Raw genomic sequence first — 23,701 nt, 5'->3', positions numbered from 1 at the left:
TTTTTTTTTTTTTAATAAGTCGTTTATTCAGACAATGAGTTCTCTGTGAGTCAATGAATGACACATTTTCATAGCCCAAAGGGTATCTGTCAAACTGCAGAAACACTGAAAAAAAAGCATGAATGGTCAATGTCTCCTCCTCCACTCTATTCTGAGACCAACTTCAAGGCCTGCAGCCTCCATTAAGTGCTTTCTGACACAGTTCAGGTAAGAATAAAGTAAGGAGATAAGGAAACAGTGTCTAAGAGTGGTTTGACAGTCTAAACTCAGATAAAAAACATGATTTAATGAGCTGAGTAAAAAGACTGTGGTTGCGCAAGGAGCAGATCAACTGCAAACAGAAAAGTCACAAAAGAAGTGGGAAAATTAGGTTATGAGAGGAAGAAAAAGCACTTGGTTGATTTGTTTTCCATAACTTCCAGTCACCAAGTCATTACAACTTAACTTCTCAGCATTTAAAATTAAAGAAAGGGCAGGCTTACCAGACATTTCAAAAGATCTTTCAAGATTACCTAAAGCAGCCATTGCTGGGACTTTGAAAAAAAGTTTAAACCACGGATTAAGTGGTTCCAAAAAAAAAAAATCTTTCTCAAGACAAGCATGGTAAGAAAAGCTCCTATAAAAAGCTGCTGGCAACTATAGCTCTGTCAATCACCTTAAGGATCTGTCAAAACACAGAAATATATCTGAGGCAAGCTGGGGAAGGAGTTGCACTTTTTTTTTTTTAAACAAACACATTTCAACTAAAGACAACAGCTGCCTAATTTTGTTCAGAGCTGTGCATTCAAAAAGGTATCCCATTTGCCTCAAGAAAGCTGGTGTCCAAACAGCGTGGGTGGAAGAGACAGCCAGACGGCACTGGGTGCTCCTGGGTCCCCCATTACACAGAGCAACTGGAGGCAGAAAGACCAGGGGAACCTGTTAGGCAGGAGCCAAAGTTCCAAAAGGACCTGTCCACAGCAAAACATGCGGGAATTTGGGAAATCATCCACAAGATCCACCAGAGCTGCTGTTAGCTGCTGCTGTCTTCAACAGGGCATTAGAGGTTAGATGATGGGAACAACTTACCCAATGTCACGGCTGTAATCAGGAGGTCAGACAAGAGACACATGGAGTATCTTCCTACAAAAATTACCTTATGATCCCACACATATTTGTTTGAAGACTATAATGCAGAGAAGATAAGGCAGCAGCTCCACAGTAATTTATCCTGAACTCTCTTTTCCTCTCTCCTTACTCCAGGTTAGGTTTTTGCCTTTGTGATGGCTCATTGTGGGCTCCTGTGTCAAAGCAAAGGCTGTGTGACCTCCTTGGTGAGGACCCACACCAGCTCAAATCACTGTGGCAGTACAGATACAGAAGGAAGTTCAGTTCCTGCTAAGTATAAGGAGGGACTATAGTTCTGCAGTCAAACATCTGAAAATGGACCTGTGCCTTCCTCAATGAAGTGTAAACAGAAAGAAAAAGGCCAGTTAGGGACAGCACTGGCACAGATCGACTTAAGCACTTCCCATATCTATCCTAGTACTTCCCAGCAGTCAGCTTCTCAACCCCATTTTTCCCACACTGTTCAGCATCTCGCCTTGCCTTAACCATATCATGGTTTTAAGGATCAAAAACATGCCCTTTACAAAACATGTGGTCTGACTTCAAAGCATAGTATCACCATATCCATTCCAAGAGCCAGCTTTTGAAGGCTCAGCCCCAGCTAGCACCAAATTCAGCCAGTGAAATTTCTGAAGCCATCAGGAGAGACAAGATATCTTCGAAGAAGGCAGATTTTGTAGAAGGAGGTAGAGCAGAGCCAACAGAAGAACGATGATGCTGTAAGCAGTGAGGTAGGTAAGCTGAGATGGGACAGACTGTTAGGGGCTCTTTACCAGACTGGTGTAATCCTGGCACAAAGCCATTGCTGGAGAAAATGACAAGAGCTTACATGCTGGCATGAGCTTTTAAGCAGCGAGATAGCATTAAGAAAAGGTCAGTCATGGATAAAGGTAAAAGCCACACTTGCTAAGTTCACAGAAAAAGAAATTCAAAAGGCAGGAAGCAAAAAGCCCTGAGGAATTCACTGCAATAGCTCAGTTTGTAAAGGAGAGTTACAGTATCCCAGTGCTGCGGTCTGGATAAGCCCGAGCTGCCTTTAATCTAGGAACTCAAGTCTCTTACTGCAGCAGCTCATCACAGGCTCCCTGAGTGGCAAGGGGAGTTAGACACTGCTGAAAACCACAATTATTGCTGGAGTTGAAGAATGCAAACCATACCTGAGCTGGCTACTTCAAAACTAGCTCAAATACATTTATGTTCAGCTAAAACACATGCAGGAAAAATCAAGGAGCCCAAGGCTGAAAGAAAGCTTAGTCATCTTGCAGAAGCACTGAGACCTGTGGTTTCAGGAAGGGAAAAGAAAGATACCCCACCACATACCACTTTCCTCTCCACCTCTGCTTTTCCAGGACAAGAGTAGGTCACTTCCACAGATGTACTTCTGGGCGTTGCCACAGAGAAAAGAACCTACTGACAAACTTGAAAAGGACTGTACTGACAAACATGCTTCAGTAGAAGATGCAGAGTTGCCTTCAGGGGCAAATTTCATCTTTTCTTACCACAATTAGGAAAGAACAAGCCTGTGAGAAGCCATATACATTTCTAAAAGATACAGGTACTGTCACACAAGAATCACTATTTTGCAGTCGATTGAAAGAAACACTATATAAACCATGAGAGGCTCCACTTCCCTTCTGTGCAATCACAGGTAGTGTTTACATGTCATATACCAAGAGTGCAAGACCACAGACTGGGACAGTAGGACATGTCTCGTCTACACCTATTGACCCATTGGGCCCTGCTCTCATTTTCTTAGTTAACAACCAGAGCAAATAAAGTAAGGATAGCCATTTATGAGCTATTATGCATTTATGGCTCCAGATTCAAGCCAAACACATATCTAAGTATCTGTGATTGCAAACTCACAACAGCTCTACTAAAACCTTCAAAAAATTTATGCACTCAACTCATTCATGAAGCAGGCTGAGGACTGCCACAAAAATTAATTACTATTGCCCAAGTGGTTAGAAAACAGGTAAAGCAGATCCCGGCACGTTTTGAGCAAGAATTCTTTGCCTGTCTGCCTATTTACAGATTACCTCTCGTTCACAAGTAACCTCATATGTGTGTATTATTATATAAGGTTTAGCACTGTCAGAGCACCTAAGGACTTCAGCCCCAGCTCAGCACTGCAGTGCCCAGCACATCAGTGTGACAAAGCCACCAAGTTCTCGGCTCCAAAACACTTGTGCTCTCAAACACAAGGCAAGGAACAATGTTTGGAACAAGCTTTCCAGCCTGCAGCCATCAAAGTGCCAACCATCAAAAGTTACCACCACAGGTGTCCTTGAAGAAAAGAGGAGAAGAGGAAAAGTTGCAGAGCAAACGCTGAGGCTCAGGGTAGCTGTCATAAATAATAAATTGTGAATTATTTCAAGGGAAAGTTTGGTAAGTCCGCAGCATACTGGTAGGGGAGCACAGGCTTCAGCTGTGTAGGTACCTGCACATTCAGGTGTAAAATGCTGGGGTTGGCGAGGTCAGGGGTTTTCAACTTGGGGTTTGCAGGTCCCCAAGTGATCTGTCAACCCTTTTCCAAATGGTCCATAAAAAGATAAAAGCAAAAAGCACCACTTACATTTGCTTTATTTTCACTGGAAACTCAGCAATCTGCAAACTAAAGAAAGGTAAGGATCATCACACTAGTGGATTGTTACTCACAGGGACAGGAGGCAGCATAAATCACCCAAGTCCTCAGGAACTGGAAATGGGTGTGCAAGCCAACAAGCAAAAGTGTTCCCAGCATAAAAAGAAAGGAAAAATTGAAATAGCATATCCCAGTTGTTAAATATTGTTCTAACTAGTGGGAAATGTTCTGTCAAATGTTCTGTTCCTTTTTACCCCAGTCACTCATCACAAAAATCAGCACTGAAGACTGTAGCTCGCTTTTCTTCCATCTCACCAGATGATTGGTTTCTAGTGGTTCCCAATAGACAGGATATGTTTTGGCCTTTTTCTCAACGCAAACACTGAAGAGACTGGGAACACAGCACTGGGATTAATTTAAGTAACCACTGAAACCTGAAGTCCAGTGATTATCTGAGCAGAAAAATTGAAAAGACTCATGTGCTGGCACACAGATAAATCTGTTTTCCCCCTTTAAAAACAAATATGTCACTGAATGAGACTAGTTATTGACAGAGAAAAGCAGAACAATGATAGATGTCATGATTCTGACATGAAAACATTTTACAGCCATACCACACTTGAAAGGCAGCCGAGAAGCAAGTCCCTACAGACCTTCCAACAGCTATTTGGCATCAGCTTCACTGAGGAGCTCTATATGTACACCTCTTGCAAAGACAAATTAACAATAAAAAAAAATACCTTGGAAACAAAACCAAAGAACCTGAATTAGTAAGAAATCTATAAACTAAGGGCTACAAATTAGTAAGAAATCTATAAACTAAGGGCTACAAGCCTTTATTTAGCCATAAATAAAAAATGACAAGATGATAGCCACTAATTCCTATCCAAGGAAAGAAATCAGAATGATTGTAGGTCAGGTTGCCTACTTTTCATGACTTTATCTCTATTGACAAAGTATTAATTAATACTTCCTCTTCATACTTTTCCTGACGGCACCTACAAAAGTTGGGTGAGGTCTTCTGCTATTTATTTCTCAGCGTACTGTACACACCAAAATAAAAATGAAAAGAATACTAATCTTGGATTCCCAAGCTTAACTCTCAAAGGACCCCTGGTTTAGACACAGATGACCCACTCTGCAATTAACCAGGAAGAGATTCCCCATGCAAATCTCTTAAAAACAGCCAGGCAAATACAAGAATATATGACATGCCTATATTCAAAAATGTGAGTCCTCCCACTAGACTTAACGTAAAAGCACATGTGGGTATCTGTACATTGTTGAATCAAGACCACTCAAAGTAATGGAAAACCTCTGTTCATACAGCACTTAAAACACTATATACACTCTCATACATATGTCTATATGAAGCAATTCCAGCTGAAAATTGCCCTAAACTTCCAGCAGGGAATGCTTAAGCACACAACATTTCTTTGAGAAACAAAGAAAGTGAGAAAATTCCTTCTCCCTTTTAGTTACTTTTAATAACCCCTTCTGCTAACAATGTCTACAATGTGAGATACTGTATTTGCTTTAAAATAGACCTTAAAATCCTGGTTTTCAGCTGGTTAAACCACCTTGTAAACATGTGACTAACTAAGACATCCCTATTAGCCCATGTGAGTTGCTGACTTCCCACAACAGGACCAGGGCCACTCAGGTGATATCAGGCACTTGTAAACATCTGTTCAGGTTCATCCAGCTGTCCATAATTTTCTCCTCCTTTGAGCCATATAAACACTGAGTAAGGGGCAGTCCACCAGGACCTCCTTCCTCTACTCTCCTTCCCAGTGCTGTGGATGTTTCACCCTCTGCTCAAGATTGCCCACATCAGCCTAGACCACCCCCCTGGACAGGGCTACTTGCAAAGCCTTGCCAGGAGCAGCTGGCACACCAACTGGATGGAAATCTTCACATGGGTGCTGACCTACTCCTGACTTCTCAAGCCAGAGCATCTCAACAGCAGCCTCAGATTTAGCAATATGTACAGGTTTCCCTGAGTGGAAATGGTGGAGACAATAGAGGCCCTTCAGGGAAACCCAAAGAAAATACTCAGCTTTCTCTTAATGCCAGGTTATTTCATCTGTCAGTGAAAAGAGAACATGTCTGGGCAGTAGCCCTGCAGTATGCACAAGCAGGAGAGCAAACATTTAATGATGGTCTGCTGGAGTGGGAGTCAAGGGCATGGTCCAGTTCCACACATGCTGAAGAGTGGCTGGAAGACTCAAGGGCAGGCTGAGGACTACTAATACCCAAAAACCGCATCATTAATACTTTGAGTAAAACACCTCCCCTAAAAGAAAAGCAATTAAAAAAACAGAAACAAAAAACCATCCCCCTCAAAAAACCGAAACCCCACTCCCAAAACTACAAAAAAGCCCCACCAAACATACAGAAGTTCACTGCAGCATCACATGGAGCTTACAGGACTTCAGTTACTTCATTAGAATTCAAACACAATAAATTAACAGGCAATGATAAACCCTATTTATATCAAGTTGATCTCTTTGTAAAGGGACATAAATAATAAACTGTTTTGCAATTGGCACAGAAGCAGGACTCTGTAACCTCATGCACCCAAGGATACTGTTAACACAAGGTAAATAGACATGATATATTTATTAGGCCATTAAGTCTTTCTCCCAATGACCTGGAGAAAGGCTGCTGCATCCAGAAATCTATTTCTTCCACATTCTTTGCATATAGAAAGATATCCACGGATATTATCATGAAAGTGGAAAATACAACTATAATCTGAAAAAGTTAACATTAATTTTTCTTCTTTAGCTAAAAGTTTTGCTAGATTCGCAATAGGGCTTTTTTAAGGAACAAAAAAAGTTTCCATTTTAAAAAAAGAAATACTCATTTTATAGCCCTCAATAATATCTAAGACTCTGCTGCCAAATCTCAAATACACAGCACCCAGCTTGTTCTAATGCTAATAATACATTGCAAGTTTTACAGCTCCAGTGAAAACACGGTCCTTGCAGTTCTGCTCCTTCCTAGGAGCCTCTGTACACCCAGTGAGAGAAGACGTTGCAGCACATGCAAACATGCAACTGCAAGGCAGCAGTAAGCAGGAGTTACTGGAGCTGCAGTCACTGATGACAATGGACATGGAAATGCAACTGCCCTGCTCCCAGTGCAGGAACGGAGACACTTGCTCAGCCACAGACCAGCCCCAGCACATACCTTTATTCCCCTTCTGCTGACACCAGAAGGAGGAATCAGCTTGCCACATGGCCAGCCCAGTCCTGCAGGCCACTGTGTTTTAGGCCATGTTATTGTGAAAGCCATTGGGTCACCATCCAAGAGCCCATTGTGCTGTCTCAGTGGGATTCCCCATACTGGGGCCAGCCGTGGGTCCTTCAGCATTCTCGTCCTCCTCTGAAGACATGCATGAGCCAGCACATGTCCCCTCTGAAGCACTAACAGTTAGCAAAAATTGCTTTAAAACTAAAGCTTCTGGAATATACCCAAACCAAGCTCTTCGGGTAGAAGCATTTTCCACAGTCACAGCATATAGATTTTGTAAAGAACCAAATTTGGAGTTGTTTCCCAGAGTTTAAGTGAATTGGTTTGCACTTCTAAAAGAGCAATCTTTGATACACCTGCATGTCTCTTTATTAATTATCTGATAGTGGAATTCAAGGTTAAGATAAAAGTTTTACTCCAACTTCTGCTGTTTTGGTATCCCATCCTGTCCTCATGTGGAAGAACAACAACAAAGTCTCATGTTAGATGGATTAGAAGTATATCCAGCTCCAGAAAATACGCTACAGAAGCCATTACTCCGTGCATTAATTTAGTGCACAGAATAGTAACTTGCTTTCATAAGAAAACCTTAAAGAGCTTAATAAGTGCTGATGGTAATGTTACACTACTGCTTTTCTGCTACAGAAAAAAAATGCAACTATTCAGATTCCCTGGGTAGTTATTGACCTTTGAACGTGGGCTCAATTGCTATTGTGGCTCAGAACAGGAGCCCAATTAAAAAAGGAGGCATGAAGATCTGCTCAAATATCAACATGAAAATGCTTTGTTTCATCAAAATATATGTGTTTGTACATTCTTTACATTCAGATACCGCTCATCGCGGTTCTCAGGTGAAGTCCCAGGTCATAAATAGAGGGATCAAGTACAGCAGACAGAAGAAAGCATGTTTACATATTAGGTGAAGGGATTTTATTCCAAGAATGTAATATCCTTAAAAATCTTTCCAGATTTGGCCCACCCAGGGAGCAGTTTCAATATCGGAAACCAGAGACTGCAATAACATTCCCAGCAGTCAACATCATTAGAAAATAATAAAAACATTTATGCTTTTGTATTTAAAACAAAGAAAAAAGTTTGGAGACAGCTTGAATTTTCAGAACCCTGTTAAAATTCTGTTATTGCAGAAAACTATTAAGAAGTTCCTTCCATCCTCACATTTCACAGCCACAGCTTCTGCAGGGGAAACCACCATCTGGTTGCAGTTTTTATTTTCTTTGAACACTTCAGGTTTTCCTTGACTACTAAAAGAAAAGAGAAGCCTGCCTATCATGTTTGCTGTAGCCAAGGGACGGAGTGACGTTGTTTAGGAGGCAGCATTTGATGCCAGGAGTTTTGGAGGACACCCAGTCCGTCTGGGTTGCACCTTTTCTGCTACACTCTCCAAAAAGATGTCTAAAATGCAGACAAGAACATGGTAATGCTTTGGCACATCCTGTTGGGGGACAAGCTGTGATTCTCCTGGCCTGCAGAAAGGAGGACAGGTTTACCATCCAAAATCATGGCCCGAGGAAACAGCACCAGAATTGCTGGGAGAGTGCGCCAACTTTGTTATCATTCCCTTTACAAAAGAGCTGAAACAAAAACCTGCCAGTCAAGCCCAGGGACAGAAGTGTTTTCAGATACAGCTGACCTTCCTAGAGCCTTTCTCTGCACACATTTCTCCAGGCTTGGGGTCTGGAACACCTCTCTTTTGGAGACAGAATGAGAAGACTCTGGGAGGCCTTCTAGTACTTTTCAGTACCTAAAGGAGGCACGCAAGAGAGCTGAGAAACAGACTTCACAAGCGCATGTAGTGATAGGAAAAGGGAAATGGCCTTAAACTGAAAGACAGTAGGTTTAGAGTAGATACCAGGACAAAATTCTTTACTGTGAGGGTAGTGAGGTGCTGGGTCAGGCTCTCAAAAGAAGCTGTGGGTGCCCCATCCCTGGAAGCACTTAAAGCCAGGTTGGATGGAGCTCTGAGCAACCTGGTCTAGTGGAAGGTTCCCTGCCCATGGCACAGGGGTTGGAACGAGATTATTGATAAGGTCCCTTCCAACCCAAGCCAAGTTTTGATTCTGTGAGTCAAAACTCATATAAAGCAGAATTTTAAACTGTGGCAACACACGCAGAGGATCTGCACTTAGTCAACTAAAATCATTACAGCTTGATAAGTAAAATATTTAACAACATGCCTCTTACTGGCAAATCACAAAGACAGGACAAAAGGGGAAACACAACCAAGTTTGCATGCCACAAAATGGTAAAAATGAGCAGGCAGGATGGAGGTTATCCATTGCATGGCCCCTGGACACCTCATTCACCTCAGTCTCCTTAAATCCAAAAATGACTAAGTAAAAAAAGAGAGTGGGACAGACAGAAAGGTGATTTAGTGACTGGCCTAGTGGCACATGATGCTGGCAGCCCAGCAGCCCATTTAAGAGCTGGGAATAACACCTGACAAGGGCTTCATGCAGTGCACACCCACCGTGCTGCTCCCTGGCAAAGACAAGGGCCCTTTTGAGGAAGGGAACAAGGAGCATTTAATTAAAGACCAGACCCTCATGCACAAAGAAAGAGTTGGAGAGAGTGAGAGAGCTCTTGCTTTGTCAAAGCACCATGGCCAAGGGCTGCTCTCGGCCACCACGGTTCCCTTACAGCATTGCTTTTCACACAGAGCATACACTTAACTTGCAAGGCTGGATGACTTATTTGCCACCGGAAAAGATGCTTTCCTATACAATGGTGCTCTTTGTGGGGAGGAAGGAGGTGGGGAGACAGTACTAGCTGGCTATTAACCTTATAAATCCTTCCCTTGAGCTGCACAATGAATACCACAGATCTGTGTATTTGACTTTGCTTGTTCAAGAGAAGTTGCTTTGAGTGAAAAAATGAAATTCAATAGGCCATATCTTTCCTTCCTTTGTGTTTTTTTACTTTCACAATATGTTTTTGATGACTAGCACTAGCCTTGCAGGCCATCCACAATTTTCTTTAAAGAGCAGAAAGCAATTCTGACTCTAAGACTTCATTCCCACAACACAAGCACAAACCACATACTGAGAAATCAGGCACTTTATATGCAGTCCATACTCATTTAGCTCTTGTCTCTCTCTCCCCAGCCTCTGAAAGCTGCTTTTACAAATTACATTTAAGGCCCAACCCAACACTTGTGAGCAGTGAAGTTCTTTACTCAGAGTTGGGAGTAAATTCATAAGCACTTCAGCCTAGCCATAAGCTTAATTTTACCCTTTTTTTTTTCAGGCTGCAATAACCACCTCACAGATATAAAAAGTGCTTAGTGAATCTATAACTGGCTCTAGGTTGGAGTGGTAGAGAAGGAGAAGAAAAATATTGTCATTTAAATCCACTTAAGTTCCCATGGTAATACCACAAGGCATACAAAAGGTGTAGTTGAGTGTGTGGTAAAGTCATCGGAGGTTTTATTACTATGAAACCTCATGCTCCCTCACTGAAAAGAAATTTTCATTATACAGAGGAGATAATTGGGAGGAAAAAAAGGAACTTATGTTTTATAAATGTCTATAGATGAATAACATTTAATGTCCAACAGTCTACACCATAATCATCCACTAATGACTGAAAAATTTACTGTGAAAATTACCAAACCTAAACTGGTGGGGTGTTAATTTAATTTTTTGGTGGCATGAGAGGATATGGAAGGGAGAGAAAAGAAAGGGAGCACTTAGCTCCAACTCCCAGCGCAGCAAAAAAAGTTTCCCCCCTACGCCTGGCCAAGCAGGAACAATGCACAACAGCCCAGACCTGCCGACTTTGCTGAATTATAACTCCTGCTAGTTAGTTTAATTATTGCACATACATTTCTTAAAAACTCCATCTGAACATCAGCTTCTAATTGGAGAAATTGCTCTGGGCATGGCCAAAGGGTTATTATAAAGTTTGGTCACTTCTTTTCAAGCAATCTCTACAAAAGGGCATGGCCCTTCTGCGAAGCGTATGAAAACCTCTCAAAGATGCCCATTGTCCGTGACACAGAAATCAAGTGCAAGAGATACAGAAGGAAGTCTCATCTGGGAACACAAGAGGCGATGAAGACATGAAAATGAGGTGGAACATCCTCCTGCGCTGACAGCACCTTGCACAGAAGAGCTTGCACAGAAAGGGAAAAAAGAAATCAGCTTCCAGGATGACAAATACTAGTGAGTGCAAGTGGAAGGTGTGTCAAAAAAAGAAACCTTATTAAAATACTAACGCTCATTAAAGACTTAAGTTGCAAAAGCCTTACAAAGTTACAAGAGAGCTTCCGAAGACAATTAATTTCATCACTGGACCTATAGATTTGCATGAGGCTTCCTTGACCCCCTAAATCAACATATTAAGCAAGTGCTGGTTCGGGGATTTTGTTTATTCAAAGACTGCTTATGTTTCCCAAAATTTCTCCTTCAGCCAACTTAAAAACCTCGATACACCCTAATTTCCTAATATCCAAATAACTTTGATCACTGCAAAACTGGTCACTGAGCAAGCTTTTATGGCGTAACCATTTAGCTTAAGAAAACTGCCAGAGGAGTAAGTTTAAAAGTCACACATGAATCACTTCATCCCCCGTACCCTCCAGCCCTAAGATGTCAGTGCTATAAGCAAATTTCTCATGTGCTTCATATTCCTGCTGTATTAAATTGTAAGGTCTAATTTTATAATTCAGATCTTCAGACACTGGAATCTCATGTGAATTTTAATCCATTCACTTTGTGGCTCAGGTACACCTGCACTGAGCACCATAGGACTGTCCAGTCCCTGTTAACTACAGATTATACTTTCATGAACTTTTCATTATCAAGCCAGGGTAACTTAAATGTGGAAAGACTATCCAGCAATGAGTCTCTCCTGGTTTACATTTTACAATTCCAGCAGCAGAAAACATGCTATGCACACCAGAGGTTTAGTATTTCCTCCTCCTCACCAGCTACTTTTTCCTCCAGTTATTATCTCCACAGCCATCACAACCCATCAGAGCCAAGGCTCTGGACCACAATGAACGAGAAATACCAGCAACATCAGCAGAGGTTTGAAAGTCAGGCTGCAGTTGTGATTTCTGGGTCATGTTAATACTTAACAATATAGGGGAAGGGAAGTGTTGTCCAAGGCTCTCAGCTACCTGTGCATGGAGGTTGTGCAGCTGAGGAGACCTTTCTGTCCCTTGTCCCATGCTAGACAGCAGCAGGAGGTTGGCATGCTCCCCCCACACCACCTTGGGGCAGGCAGCTGGTCATCCCAGCTGGACTCCAGGCGCAGGTGAGGCAGAAATCTGCCCCCACCTTTCTGCAAAGAGACAGCCAGCCAAGAAATGAGACAAGAACCAACTCAACAACCTATCACAGCAGTGTCCAGATATTCCAACAGCCCTGGGGTGCACAGAAAGAACCCCTGGGTCAGTCCCCCATGCACCCCCTCCCCCATTGCCCAGCCATGGCAACCCCTATTACCACCACAGTATGGGGATTACCAGATTGGCCAGAGCAAGAGAAAATAGCAGCGTCACCTTCATCAAAAACACTGTGCCACTTTTTCCCCTTGACCCCACCAGTTATTTATTAACAGGAGTAAAATATTACTATTCTGCAACTCCCAGCAGGCAGGTTTTCCTATCAGCCTAAGATACCAACCACCTTTTTTTTTAAAGCTGAAAAGCATTGGGGCTTTTGCTTTTTGTCTGTATGTTGTTCACTGCCGTAATGAAACAAAGTAGATAATAAAGTGTGAGAGAGTTCCTCAGTAAGTCACAGCCATTTTCACATTAGGTACCTAGTTATGTTGAAAATACAATTACATGCATTTAAGCAGATGCTCACGCCTACAGGCCAAGGCCATTATTTTGACAATTCTTTAGCTACCTAACTTTACAGTAAGTGCAAGTTGACTCTACTTAGATACAAGACCTGAATTATCAGTCTGGGAGTGGAAAAAAAAACAATGGAAAAAATAAAAATCAATCAGTTCCTCCCATCATATTTAGCACAGCTAAGGCTACACAACAGGCAAGACTCCAACGGGTCCCTGCTCTTCTGTCATAGCCTTTAATCAAATGCTGAGAGGCATTTGCTATTTTTAAAGTCAAATGAAACACTGGCTCCAGTCTTTTGTAAATTTGCAGCAAAGATAACCCCCCAAAGGAATGCATATTATTTGCACATCAGTGAGCTTACTTATTAACGTGAACTTCTAGCAAAAGTTTTGTTTCCATATTTTAAGATAGGCCACAAAGACTTGTTTACATTCCTTGGGTGGCTTTAGTCAAGTCAAGGTCACTATGCACCTTTCCACAGCCCTCCTGGGCAGCAGGCTGAGGAATGTCACCCAATAAGCAAGGTCCAGGAACACCCCAAAAATCAAACACTGACCCTGACACTCTGTCAGGTGACAAGGCCAATTCAAAAGCTCTTCATCCTCCGTCCAACTGCAGCCAAAAAGCCCAGATGAGGTAGGCTGAGCAGCTAGCACTAACCACTGCCTAAGAGATTTCTTACCTTCTCCAAATAGTGGTGGACCACAAAAAACTTTTCTATCACAGAATAGGATTAAACACCTGCTCTGCAATACTGTCTTGTCATCTGAGGTTCAGAGGAGAATTTGCTATTATGAGGAAAAAAGGTCCATCCATTCATTTTTAACAAGGCAACTTGTCTTGACCCTCCCTCTCAGCACAGAAAAAAATGGTAACATTCAAGTAAGTCTGATAGGGAAATAGTGAGTGACAGACAAGTGTCTGACAACTCTGCAAGAGACAAGACTGCTAATAACTAGAAATTATAGGACTCTGAATTGCTTGTTCAAAAGGGTAAAGGCAGCTAAAAACATTCAAAAGCCAGATTAAAAACAGGACACTGGGAAACCTCGAATATTCATGTTCCATTCTTTTCGGGAACCTTACTCAACTAATTTTTTAAAAAAAGAAATGCATGAAAGCATCCTGTTCTAAGGGTCTGAAACTCCCAGCACAGGGAGAGCATCTCTAGCTTTGTGACCTGTTCATGGTGCCTGCTGCATAGGACATAGATGATACAAAGTGTACATGAGGAAAAGACACCATCACTGCAGCAGCCACGGCAAGTAATTAAGCCAGCAATAGAGCAAATCCTCACAATTTTCCTTCTCTCTATAAGAGAAGCTGCATGTTTCAAGCTGTCATGAATGTTGATTTGCCTTAAATCCTAAGAAAAACTTCTGCTCTGTTGTTCTTCACAACTTGCCACTATACCCACCAAATAGCCACAGCTTTATACCTTAGGGTTTGGGGGTGGTGGAGGGGTTAGGTTGCTTTTTTGGCTTTGTTTGGTGTTTTTCATGTCAAAATAAGTGCTGAAACATTTGTGCTCTCCATGCTAGGATTTTTTCATTTCCTAAAGAAAATTCAGGATGAGGTGTGCTTTGTCCTAGGCCAGTGCACACTGATGGGATTCCCCTCAGGGAATCACACTGTAACTTGAACCTTCAGCCCACCACGGCATAACAGACTTGCCGTTTACAGCTCCAAAAGTCACCTGCCTTGCACCACTAAAAACCGTATGTTACTCATCTCCTCCTACTACTTCTCGCTGTGGAAGACACCTTCACAGTAACACTGTGACTGACACAAGTTTGATCTAGCAAGTAGAGCCGAATATAAAATAAAATATTGTTTTAGCACACCTGGAAATACTAAACCCAACTTTTAACTCCCGAGCCAAGCGGCCCCAGGAGCATGCTGCGGGCAGAGCCGGCCGGTAGGAGGCCAGCGGGCATTTCATCCTCCAGGGAGTATATTCCAATACTTCCAGTTTATGTTTTCACCCTCGCCCGCTGAAGGGAACGGCGGGACGCACCTCTCCAACCGACCCAACAGCCGTGGCCGGCAGCTCTCCCGGAGAACCCCACTTAGCCGCATCCCTGTAATGCCACCGCTCCCTTCCCGGCTCGCCCCTTTCGCGCACATCCACTTTGGGAGCTAAAACCCCGCGGCGAGGAGGGCCCCCCTTTCCGCCCCCGCTCCCTGAGCCCGCCGGGCACCTGCGGCGAGTGCCCCGGGGCAGCTCCGCGGGCCCGGCCCCGGCCCGGCGGCACCTACCCAGGCACTTGATGTGGAAGCCGCTGGGGGGCTTGAGGAGCGGCGCGCCCAGCCCTGCCGCAGCACCTCCAGGTGCTTCCTCCTTGCCCTGCACCAGCAGCACCTGCTCGTCGATCCAGCCCAGGAAGAAGGTCTCGGCACCGCCGCCGTGGCCCGCCGGTCCAGAATGCTGCATGTTCTCCCCGCTTGAAGTCCGCGAAGATCTCGTAGCCGATGCGGTGGCGGCCCAGCTCCGCCGCCGGCCCCGCACAGGCACCCGGCACCGGCCCCGGCACCGCCGGCACCGCCGGCACCGTCGCCCCCCGGCCGCCCCCCGGCCGCGGCGTCCAGGACGATGGCCAGGGAGTGCGGGGCGATCTGCAGGCACCTCTCCGCCCTGCGCGGCATGGCCGCTCACCGCCCGCCGCCGGGCACGGACATGGGCACGGACATGCCTCCCCGCGGCCGCGCTGCCTCCCGCGGCCGCTGTCCGCGCTCCGCGCCGCTCCGCCCCCACCGCGGCCCGGCCCGGCCCGGCCCGCTCCGCCCCGGCACACCCCCGGCGCGGTCCGGTGCCGCGGGCGAGGCGGGGACGTGATCCCGCCGCTGCCGTCCCACAGCGGGTGGCGGCCGCTGTCTCCCGGTCGGGAAGTCCGCACGCCCTGCAACCCGCCTCTCCCCGCCTCACGCTTCCCTGTCCCGGCACGGGAGCACCATTCCCAGAAAGAAAACGAGCCCAGACACTGTCCCGGCCGGTGGTTTAGGCTTCCAGGCACCATTCCCCCTCCCCACCTTCGGGAGACCCTCACCCTTCCCTTCCACGAGTGAAGCACAGGGGCATTCCCAGCCACATCCAGATTATCCCAGCAAGTCTTACAATTCCTTATAGTTTTGTTTCCTCCAGTGGCTACACATCTGTAGGTAACACACCCAGTGAGTGGCATCGACCCTGCCATGTCCAAACGCCTTTCTCTTCACTCGCTGTAATCCTGTGTCACTTTGTGTCTTAGTGGTACTGAAACGTGATGGTGATGGAGCAAGGGTAAGGTTCACTCCTAACTTCTGTAGCTTTTTCCCAGCAATTCAGTATTTTGCCTCCTCTGTGTTCTGGATCACCAGCTGCCCGTGAGGCTCAAGGGAGAGCTCAGCAAAACTGAGCAAGGTGCAAGCAGAACTGGAGGGGTCCTTGCTGGCAGTGCAAAGCTGACAGCTGTGTTGTGCATCAAGGTGGTAGCTGGCTGCTGAGCTGCAGGTGCTGGCAGCAACGTGCTGGTTATGCTTGTGAGAAGGCAGATTTAGGAACTTCTCTCTTGTCTTCTATAGGAACCCTCTAACCCACAGCAAAACTGGGCCACAATTCTGAAAACAGGGCTTGAGTTTCTGAAAGGTCTGTAGCTGTTGGACACCTTGGTGGTGTGTGAACTGTGGGTGGCCTCAGCAGCAAACCTCATCTTGCCCCAGCGAGCTGGCACTTGGGCCATGGGCAGTGAAGCATGAGAATGCACCAGAAAGGCAAATGACAGAAAGAAGAAAACTGCTGAAGAGAAGCAGGGGCAAGGGCTGAGGCAGAAGAGAGGTGAGTGAGAGGAGAGAGCAGGCAGCAGCTGCTCTGCCAGGCAGCAGTATGAGACCTGCTACAGCCACAACACTCCATGCTGTGCACAAATTACAGTGTTTTACCTGTTGCTTCTGAGTACACTTACATCAACCTCCCTTGCCATATGTGGTCCCCTAAACTATCACCCATTCTGTTCTAATCTCATTCAAATCCTGTGTCACTTTCCAGCTGGTTTCACCCAATTCCTTCTCTGGGTCTCACCCAGTGCTGTCACAGTATTGAGGAAGGTCAAATTTACCAGCATCCCAAGGAGTTTTGCAAGGAAACAAGTTGTACAAAACCCACTTTTTCAAAGGGGAAATTCGAAGTTAAATAAATTATCCAGAAACACTGTCAGTCATTTTGAGCCAGGAGTAGAGAGTATTAATACTCAGTTTCTATCCCTTCCCAGGTCTCCAGCACTGCAAGATCTCAAGAGGCCCCTCACCACAGCCAGGAATAGTTATAATGTTGCTGCTGTCAGGATTTCAAAGGAGCTCGTTTATTAAGCTTTGCAAGAGGACCCCTCTGGCATCCTCACTGTCCTCCAAACTGCTTCCCAAAGTTCAACTGAGCCACTGGTTATCTGTTGAAAGAGCTAGTCTTAGTGTGTTGAAACTACTGTCATGATCTTGTCATGTTCATGTTATTCTTACCTTGTGCCTTCCTCCTCTGCATTATATCAGCATTTTATCTTGCCCATCATACATGCATTTCAGTTCTCTGGGCAGGGCTCACCTTTGTGTTGCCTTTATGTGGAGCACATCACATTGACATCTCAACTGCTGATCAGAGTCGCCAGGTAACTTCAGGGCTTGGATGAGTTTTCATTTTTATTCCTACCTGCAAGAATAAAGGAGCCAAATGAAGCCCTTTAACTGTTTTTAGGCTTTTGTGCCAGATACATCCTGAACGCTTAGATGTGGAGTCCCACACTTTGCCTACAGCCCCCACATCCCAAGTGCCAGCCAAATCTGTGATCCTCCTGCTGCCTCTGACACAAAGGCATGTTAAGTGTGGCATGCCCGTCAGCCTTTGGTCATGGCATCAGTGTTGCTCTCTCCATTAGCTGAGCTCTTTTTCCCTTCAGTACTGATTTCTGAAGCAACTGATGTGGCGAAACATGCCGCACAGTCATTTCCCTCCTCCTCGCAGTAACGTTTGTGGGCTGTCAACCTCTTCCCTACCCCTGGCTCGCTCTCCTGTAAAGGCTAGTCCTCAACCTGCTAATCCTCTCCCACCCTGCTTTCAACACCTTTTCCCTCATGCCACTTCAGGCCTCTGTGCTCACAGGCTGGCCCTTCGTCCCTCCCTCCCTCTCCTTTTCAGCATGCTGCCCCTCTCTGCAGCTTGCACATAAGTAGTGTCACATACAAGTGTGATGACAAGGCAATGAAAGAGGGCATGCAATGATTTGTCCAACCCTTGTCAGATGAAGCTGTGGCACAAACAAAAATACGCTGTGTTCTAGGGGTTAGGTGCTGTCCCCACAGAAGCCAGTGCCAGGATTGCCTAAGCAAGATCTTGAGGGCCTGGTTAAGAAACGCCCCTTGTTTCAAGGGCCAGGGGATAGGCTGTGAACAACAAATATGTAACTGAGTAAACTGTTCATCATTCATTTCTTCCATTTATTTCCTCATCTCCTTATTGAGTCAAACATTTTTTATCCCCAGAATTTGGGGTGTTTGGTTTATTTCTGTTTATTTACACTTTGTTGCTTGTGGGTTTGGTGTTGAGTAGCATCTCTTTCCTTTTCATTCACTCACTTCAAGGGACTTCTTCTGAACAATCAACATCTATAGCCAGACTAAAGCCCATCCGGTGTTTCCCAGTAGAAATATAAGCAAGAAGACAGAAGACAGCCCACAATCTTCTTACGGCCAAATTATGAAAGCGGGTGAAGTGGAACTCCTAAGTGCCTCTGAAATGTTTGGAAAGACAGAAATTTATGTTGCTAGCAGGATGAAACCCCTGAAGATTTGGACACGTCTCTTTGAAATACATCAGTGGTGCAGGAGGTCTGCAGCAAATGGTGTTCATTCTGGGTGGGAGTAGAAAGCCAAACAAACCTGACAAAGCTTTGTTCTCTGGCTGTCTGTACTGACCCGTAACTCAGGGGTAGCATCTCTGTCTGCTGCAAACATTGCCTCATGAAAAATTCTCTGGGAAAAGGGTACTCCTCCAGAATTCATCCAAGGCCACAGAATGGAAAAGAAAGGCTGAGGTGGAATATATAGTGTTTGTGCATCCCTGGCTTGTACATAGTAAGGCAAGTTCCACAATTTCACAGCCTATGCAGTATGTCAGCAAGTGATCTGCTTCAGATGTGGTACTCAGTCAGTAAGTCAGCAAGTGCCTCCCAGGAAAGGTTTTGAAAGACTATTTCCTATCAGAAAATTACTTTTAAATCTCTCTAGTCATTTTATACAAGAAGAAATTATACCTTCCCTCCCACTGTCCATCCAGTGTTGCCACCTGTCCAGACAGTCCTGGATACTTCCCAGCCCAGTTGCCCCACTCCTGGGAAGAAGCTGCTCTTATCATTATGTGGGTTTTCAGGTAGTTGAAGTGTGTTTGGCACAAAACTGCCAGCTACGGGATGGTCTTTTAAGATATTCCTGGCAGGACATTTTTTTGAACATACCTGCATATATTGCCATGTGGAAGGCTGACTGAAGCTTGAGACTCACACTGGTGGTGCAGAGTTGCACAGCTGAGTGCGACTGCTGTCATCAGAAACGGCACAGGCTGCAGATCTAATGAGACCATAGCTTACAGACTGCAATAACAAATTTTGAGAATTGTTACACCCTCCTCCTGCTCCATTCAAGACCTACGTGAGCCTGGCTAGACTTTCCCGGACATGGAATCAATGTAAACTGGGTCTGGCTTTGCTGCTGCAGGTGTGCAGGAGAAGGGCCAGAAGCAGGTATGTTGGTAACACACAAGCTGGACACTGCTCTTCTTGTCATACTGTGAGAAAAGCCAGGAGCAATTTTAGAAGAGTGAATGCTCTAAAACAACAGATCCTGAACAGTGGTGGGGACTTGCACCTAAGGAAAGCAAGATGGTGGAAGGGGCATACTAGTAGTTGTTCCTTAAATTCTTCCCAAAAATGTGGACCCTTTGTAGGTAAATATAGTTCTACATTCACCTAGTTTACATCACATGATGACACTTACTTGCCACAAAGAATTCCTAAAACACTACCTGTTTAGCTTCACCCTTATGTTTTGGTAACCAGTTTTTGTAATACAGGGATAATAATACTTCTCACATTTGTGAAGTCCCTTGAGGCCTGCTATTAAAAATCAGGAATGGCTGTTTGACTGTCTCTGCTCTGGCAGGAGCCAAGTACTTCTGTGCTCAGTCCTGTCCTGCCATCCTCCAGCAAGAAGCCCTGCTCAGAAATCCTTGCTCAGACAGTATTCCCAGTGAAGTCAATGGGAGTTTCCTGCGTGAAGAGTGATGAGCTAGGTCCAAACTAAACACCCAACTAATAAACAGAGCAGGAAACAGCTGACTCTATCATTTTTAAGCTCTGTGCTTTTACCTGACTCAGACATGCTGGCATCAAGAAGGATCCTGGGGGCAGGATGCGACCCAAGGGAGGAGAGGAGAGCCCAGGTTATGGGCAGGCATGCCTATCTTCCTCTTCAGGAAAACCTTTGGCAACAGTATTAAACCTTTGCAGCTAGGTGAGTGCTGCTTGGATAGGTGAGCTGGTAGGTAGACTATTATCTGTTGTCTGCTTAACAATAGCCTACACATACTAGGGAAGTTACAACTGACTAGGAGGAAAATCACCTCCCAGCAGACACTGAAAACAAGTTCCCACTTTACTCAGAACATGCACAATACAGGCTACAGGTTTCTCACATTGAAACTCAGGTGCCCATGTTTAGACATGTAAATAACACAGTGCTAAAACACCTGGATTGGAAGGCCCTTTACTTTTACCTATGTGTGAATTTGCAAAGAGGGAAACAAGACTTACAGATGTTTTTGAAGCAAAAAAAAATGGTGTGCAGCTTACAACAGCAGTGCGGGTAAAAGGGGCCAGAATAGATTCCCTGCACGGGAAATTCTTGATTGTAAAATAATAGAAGCAAGAGAAGGATATATTTATATCTTGACTTTCTAAATATATTTTCTAGAGATGTTTTTTATGTGCCTTCCAACCTATGCTTGTCTCTTACCTGCTATGGTATTGATGATTGCTTTTGGCCAGATTACAGTCAGACACTAAGGTGGGGGCTTAGATGATATATTTGACCAGGACAGAATTTATTTCAAAGTCTGCAATTGTATGCTACTGAAGCCATAAAGGACTAATACTTGCAGGAACCATGCAATTTTAATTATGGAAATGGCACACCAGTTTGCCTTCAAAAATATCTGCTTGTCATGTTGCCTTGCAAGAACTACTGAAAATACATTGAGGCAGCTCAGGCACTGACATGCAAAAAGAACTAGAGTTTGTTTTTATGATTCCCCTACCAGTAATAAAAAGAGCTTGTGAATTAAATGGCCATTAATTTTCATGAGAACTCTGGAAGAAAGAGCAATAAAATCTATTTCTCCACCATTTTTCATATCCTTTTACAGCCCATGGCCTGAGCCAGCCTAGCAAAGGCATGTGGTTAATCCCTGGCAGATCTCATATTGCTGAATTATTGACTCCAAAGTCAGACCAAGGAGATCAGAAGTTCTTCCTCAGCCTTGGCATTTTAATCTGAAATATCTCTGCTTTGAATAGAATGCTTTCCTCCTACAGTCCCTTCTCATGTAGTACAAGGCAAGTCCTGTAGGTGCTGGGGGCAGTGCAAAACTTCACTCAAGAGAAAAAATTCCAGTGAGATACCTATACCCCTAAGAGTATGCAAATATAAATGGCATACATAGGCAAAGTGAGGTAAAGGGAAATCCTTGTTCATGTAACATGCACAGTCAAGAGCTCCCACCCATACGGGCTCAATTTTCCTGTAGGGACCCCATTAGACTGTGGGCCAAAATGAGAGAATGATGACCTGTGACTCCACACTTTCATTTGGGAAGTACATTTTGTGCCTAAGCAAGTAAGCGAGGTAGACAGAGCTGACCACTTCTAAGTGAACAATTAAATGAATTCTTCTACCTTCCAGGAAGAATTTAATCAGGGGCTGCTCTTACAATGACCACCTGGGGTAAAAAAAAAAAAATTAAAACAGGATTCTGTGCCACAAGGCACTCTGCAGGCAGGCTGATCAGCACTCAGGGTGAGAGAACCAGAGCTGGGCATGGCTCTGTAAGCAGCCTTTGCTCTGCCCTGGCAGCAGAGCTGTGGGTGACCAGTAGACATCGGTCTGAGCTGAACAGCTCTGATGTGAGCTTGAAAAGGGTGGGAATACCACATCTCTAACTCAAACTGCAGCTATAAAGGACTGCATTGGTGGGAACCATACAGTCCATCCCTGCAGGTAGAGGTGAGGGACCTTCACTGCTGCCCACTGGCATGGGGGGAGCTGGCACGAGGTCCTTGAAGGACAAGTTGGTACATGCTGGCTTCTCTGAGAATCCTTGGTGCTGCAAATCTGGGGAGGCTTTCCCAGATCACAGGATGGGAAAGCTCTACGGTCATTTGTCTTGCCAATTTTTGGATGGCAGCTTCTCCTTTCTGACTGGGGAAAGGGAAAGTGCCCAGTGTGGCTGGTTTTGGGTAAGAGCCCTTTGAGATTTTGCCTTGCTCTTCTGACAGGCAGGCAGACACCCATACTGATACACAGCACAGGGATACAACATACCAAGATACAAGGAGGCTCCATCTGTGCCACAATATTCTTGCTCTTCCTGCCAGGAAGCACAGGCTGAATGATGGGCTTGCTCTCTGTACCCAGCCTGTGACATCTTTCCACTTTCTGTGCACTGATCCACTGACCATGACTGAGTTCAGAAAATGTGACCCAGGCTTACAGCCTCCCTCTGGGCCCCCCTAAACCAAGGACATGTCTTTCCAACCCACAGAGCTTTGCAGGAAGAGGATTTCTGCAATCAAGCACAGGAAAATGGCTGTGGGAAGAGGGACTAACCCCCACCACAGTCTTTGCAGGTAGGGAAAGGCCAGAGGCAGCAAAGAACTTTGGATAACGTGCCCACCTTGGGTTGTAATTCTCTGCTCTTCTTGCTTCTCCAGCCACTACCAACCTACCAGCATGCTTTTAACTCATCTGTGCCTTTTCTTGATCAGAATACCAATTTTTGATGTTTCCTCACTTGATACAGATGCCTCTGAAAAAGAACAAAGTACCCCTGAGAAATAAATTGCCATCATGGTTTTTTTTTTTCTCTTTTTCCTTTTTACAGAAATTTCTTATCCAGTTTGCTGAATTCAATAACCTTCTCTCTTTTCACTTCACTTCAGGCCTTCAGTTGCTTGCCCATGATGAGCTAGTTCAGTCAAAGCCATGCTTGGTTTACAAATATGAATGTAACAAGCGCCTTACAGCTGCCTACAATAAACAACTATTACTTTTAAAAATAGACCAGTACCTGTTACACTGTGCTGTGAAACATTCCCTTTTGCTCTTTTAACTGGTGAAGGGTGGTGGAATAGCCCAGCGAATGCTCAAGTGCACAGGGAGGGAGGTAACAGACACTTTCTCCAACAGGACCTGCTACAGCTCTTCCAGCACTGGTTTTGTGCCAGTCGGGTGAGTGCCAAGAACTGGCACACATTCAGGTTATGGTGTTGGCCAGCCACTGGCTAGCTTCTTCACTCCTCCATCATTTTCATTTCACTCAGAGCAAAGAGACAAATATGAAGGTTGATGGGCTAGATGCTCACCTTTAGGTCCCCTTCGGCAACAAGGAATTGGTGAAAGGGGTGGTGGGGTGGATGTAAGAAAATTTATTCCTGGTTTAATAGCCCTTCATTATAGCTAAGCCTTTTGCGTAAACAGCAATTTGGCTCCCATCTCCTGAACACTGCTCCCTTGTATTAGACCTTTTATAATAGCTGTAATTACAGTTGCAAGCTCTGCTTTTATTTTATGGGAGCCGAGGTAAAGCTGCCCGATGTCCCAAGTGCTGATCCTCAAGTACAGCCATGTCT

The 23,701-nt window shown here is 44.8% G+C and overlaps 1 protein-coding gene across 1 annotated transcript in view; it reads right to left on the bottom strand.

Moving 5' to 3' along the window:
* Positions 1-15,499, bottom strand: part of STOX2 (storkhead box 2) — a 144,436-nt gene extending 128,937 nt beyond the window's left edge. The window contains exon 1 of the mRNA XM_039550354.1: positions 15,036-15,499. Within this exon, the coding sequence (XP_039406288.1) occupies positions 15,036-15,422 (387 nt within the window). The 5' untranslated portion in view covers positions 15,423-15,499. The remainder of the gene's footprint in view (positions 1-15,035) is intronic.
* Positions 15,500-23,701: the final 8,202 nt, after the last annotated feature.

Source organism: Corvus cornix, chromosome 4 (genome assembly GCF_000738735.6).
Source record: "Corvus cornix cornix isolate S_Up_H32 chromosome 4, ASM73873v5, whole genome shotgun sequence".
NCBI classification, from domain to species: Eukaryota; Metazoa; Chordata; class Aves; order Passeriformes; family Corvidae; genus Corvus; species Corvus cornix.
The sequence above is the reverse complement of the archived record's forward strand: the minus strand, read 5'-3'. Positions and strand labels throughout refer to the sequence as shown.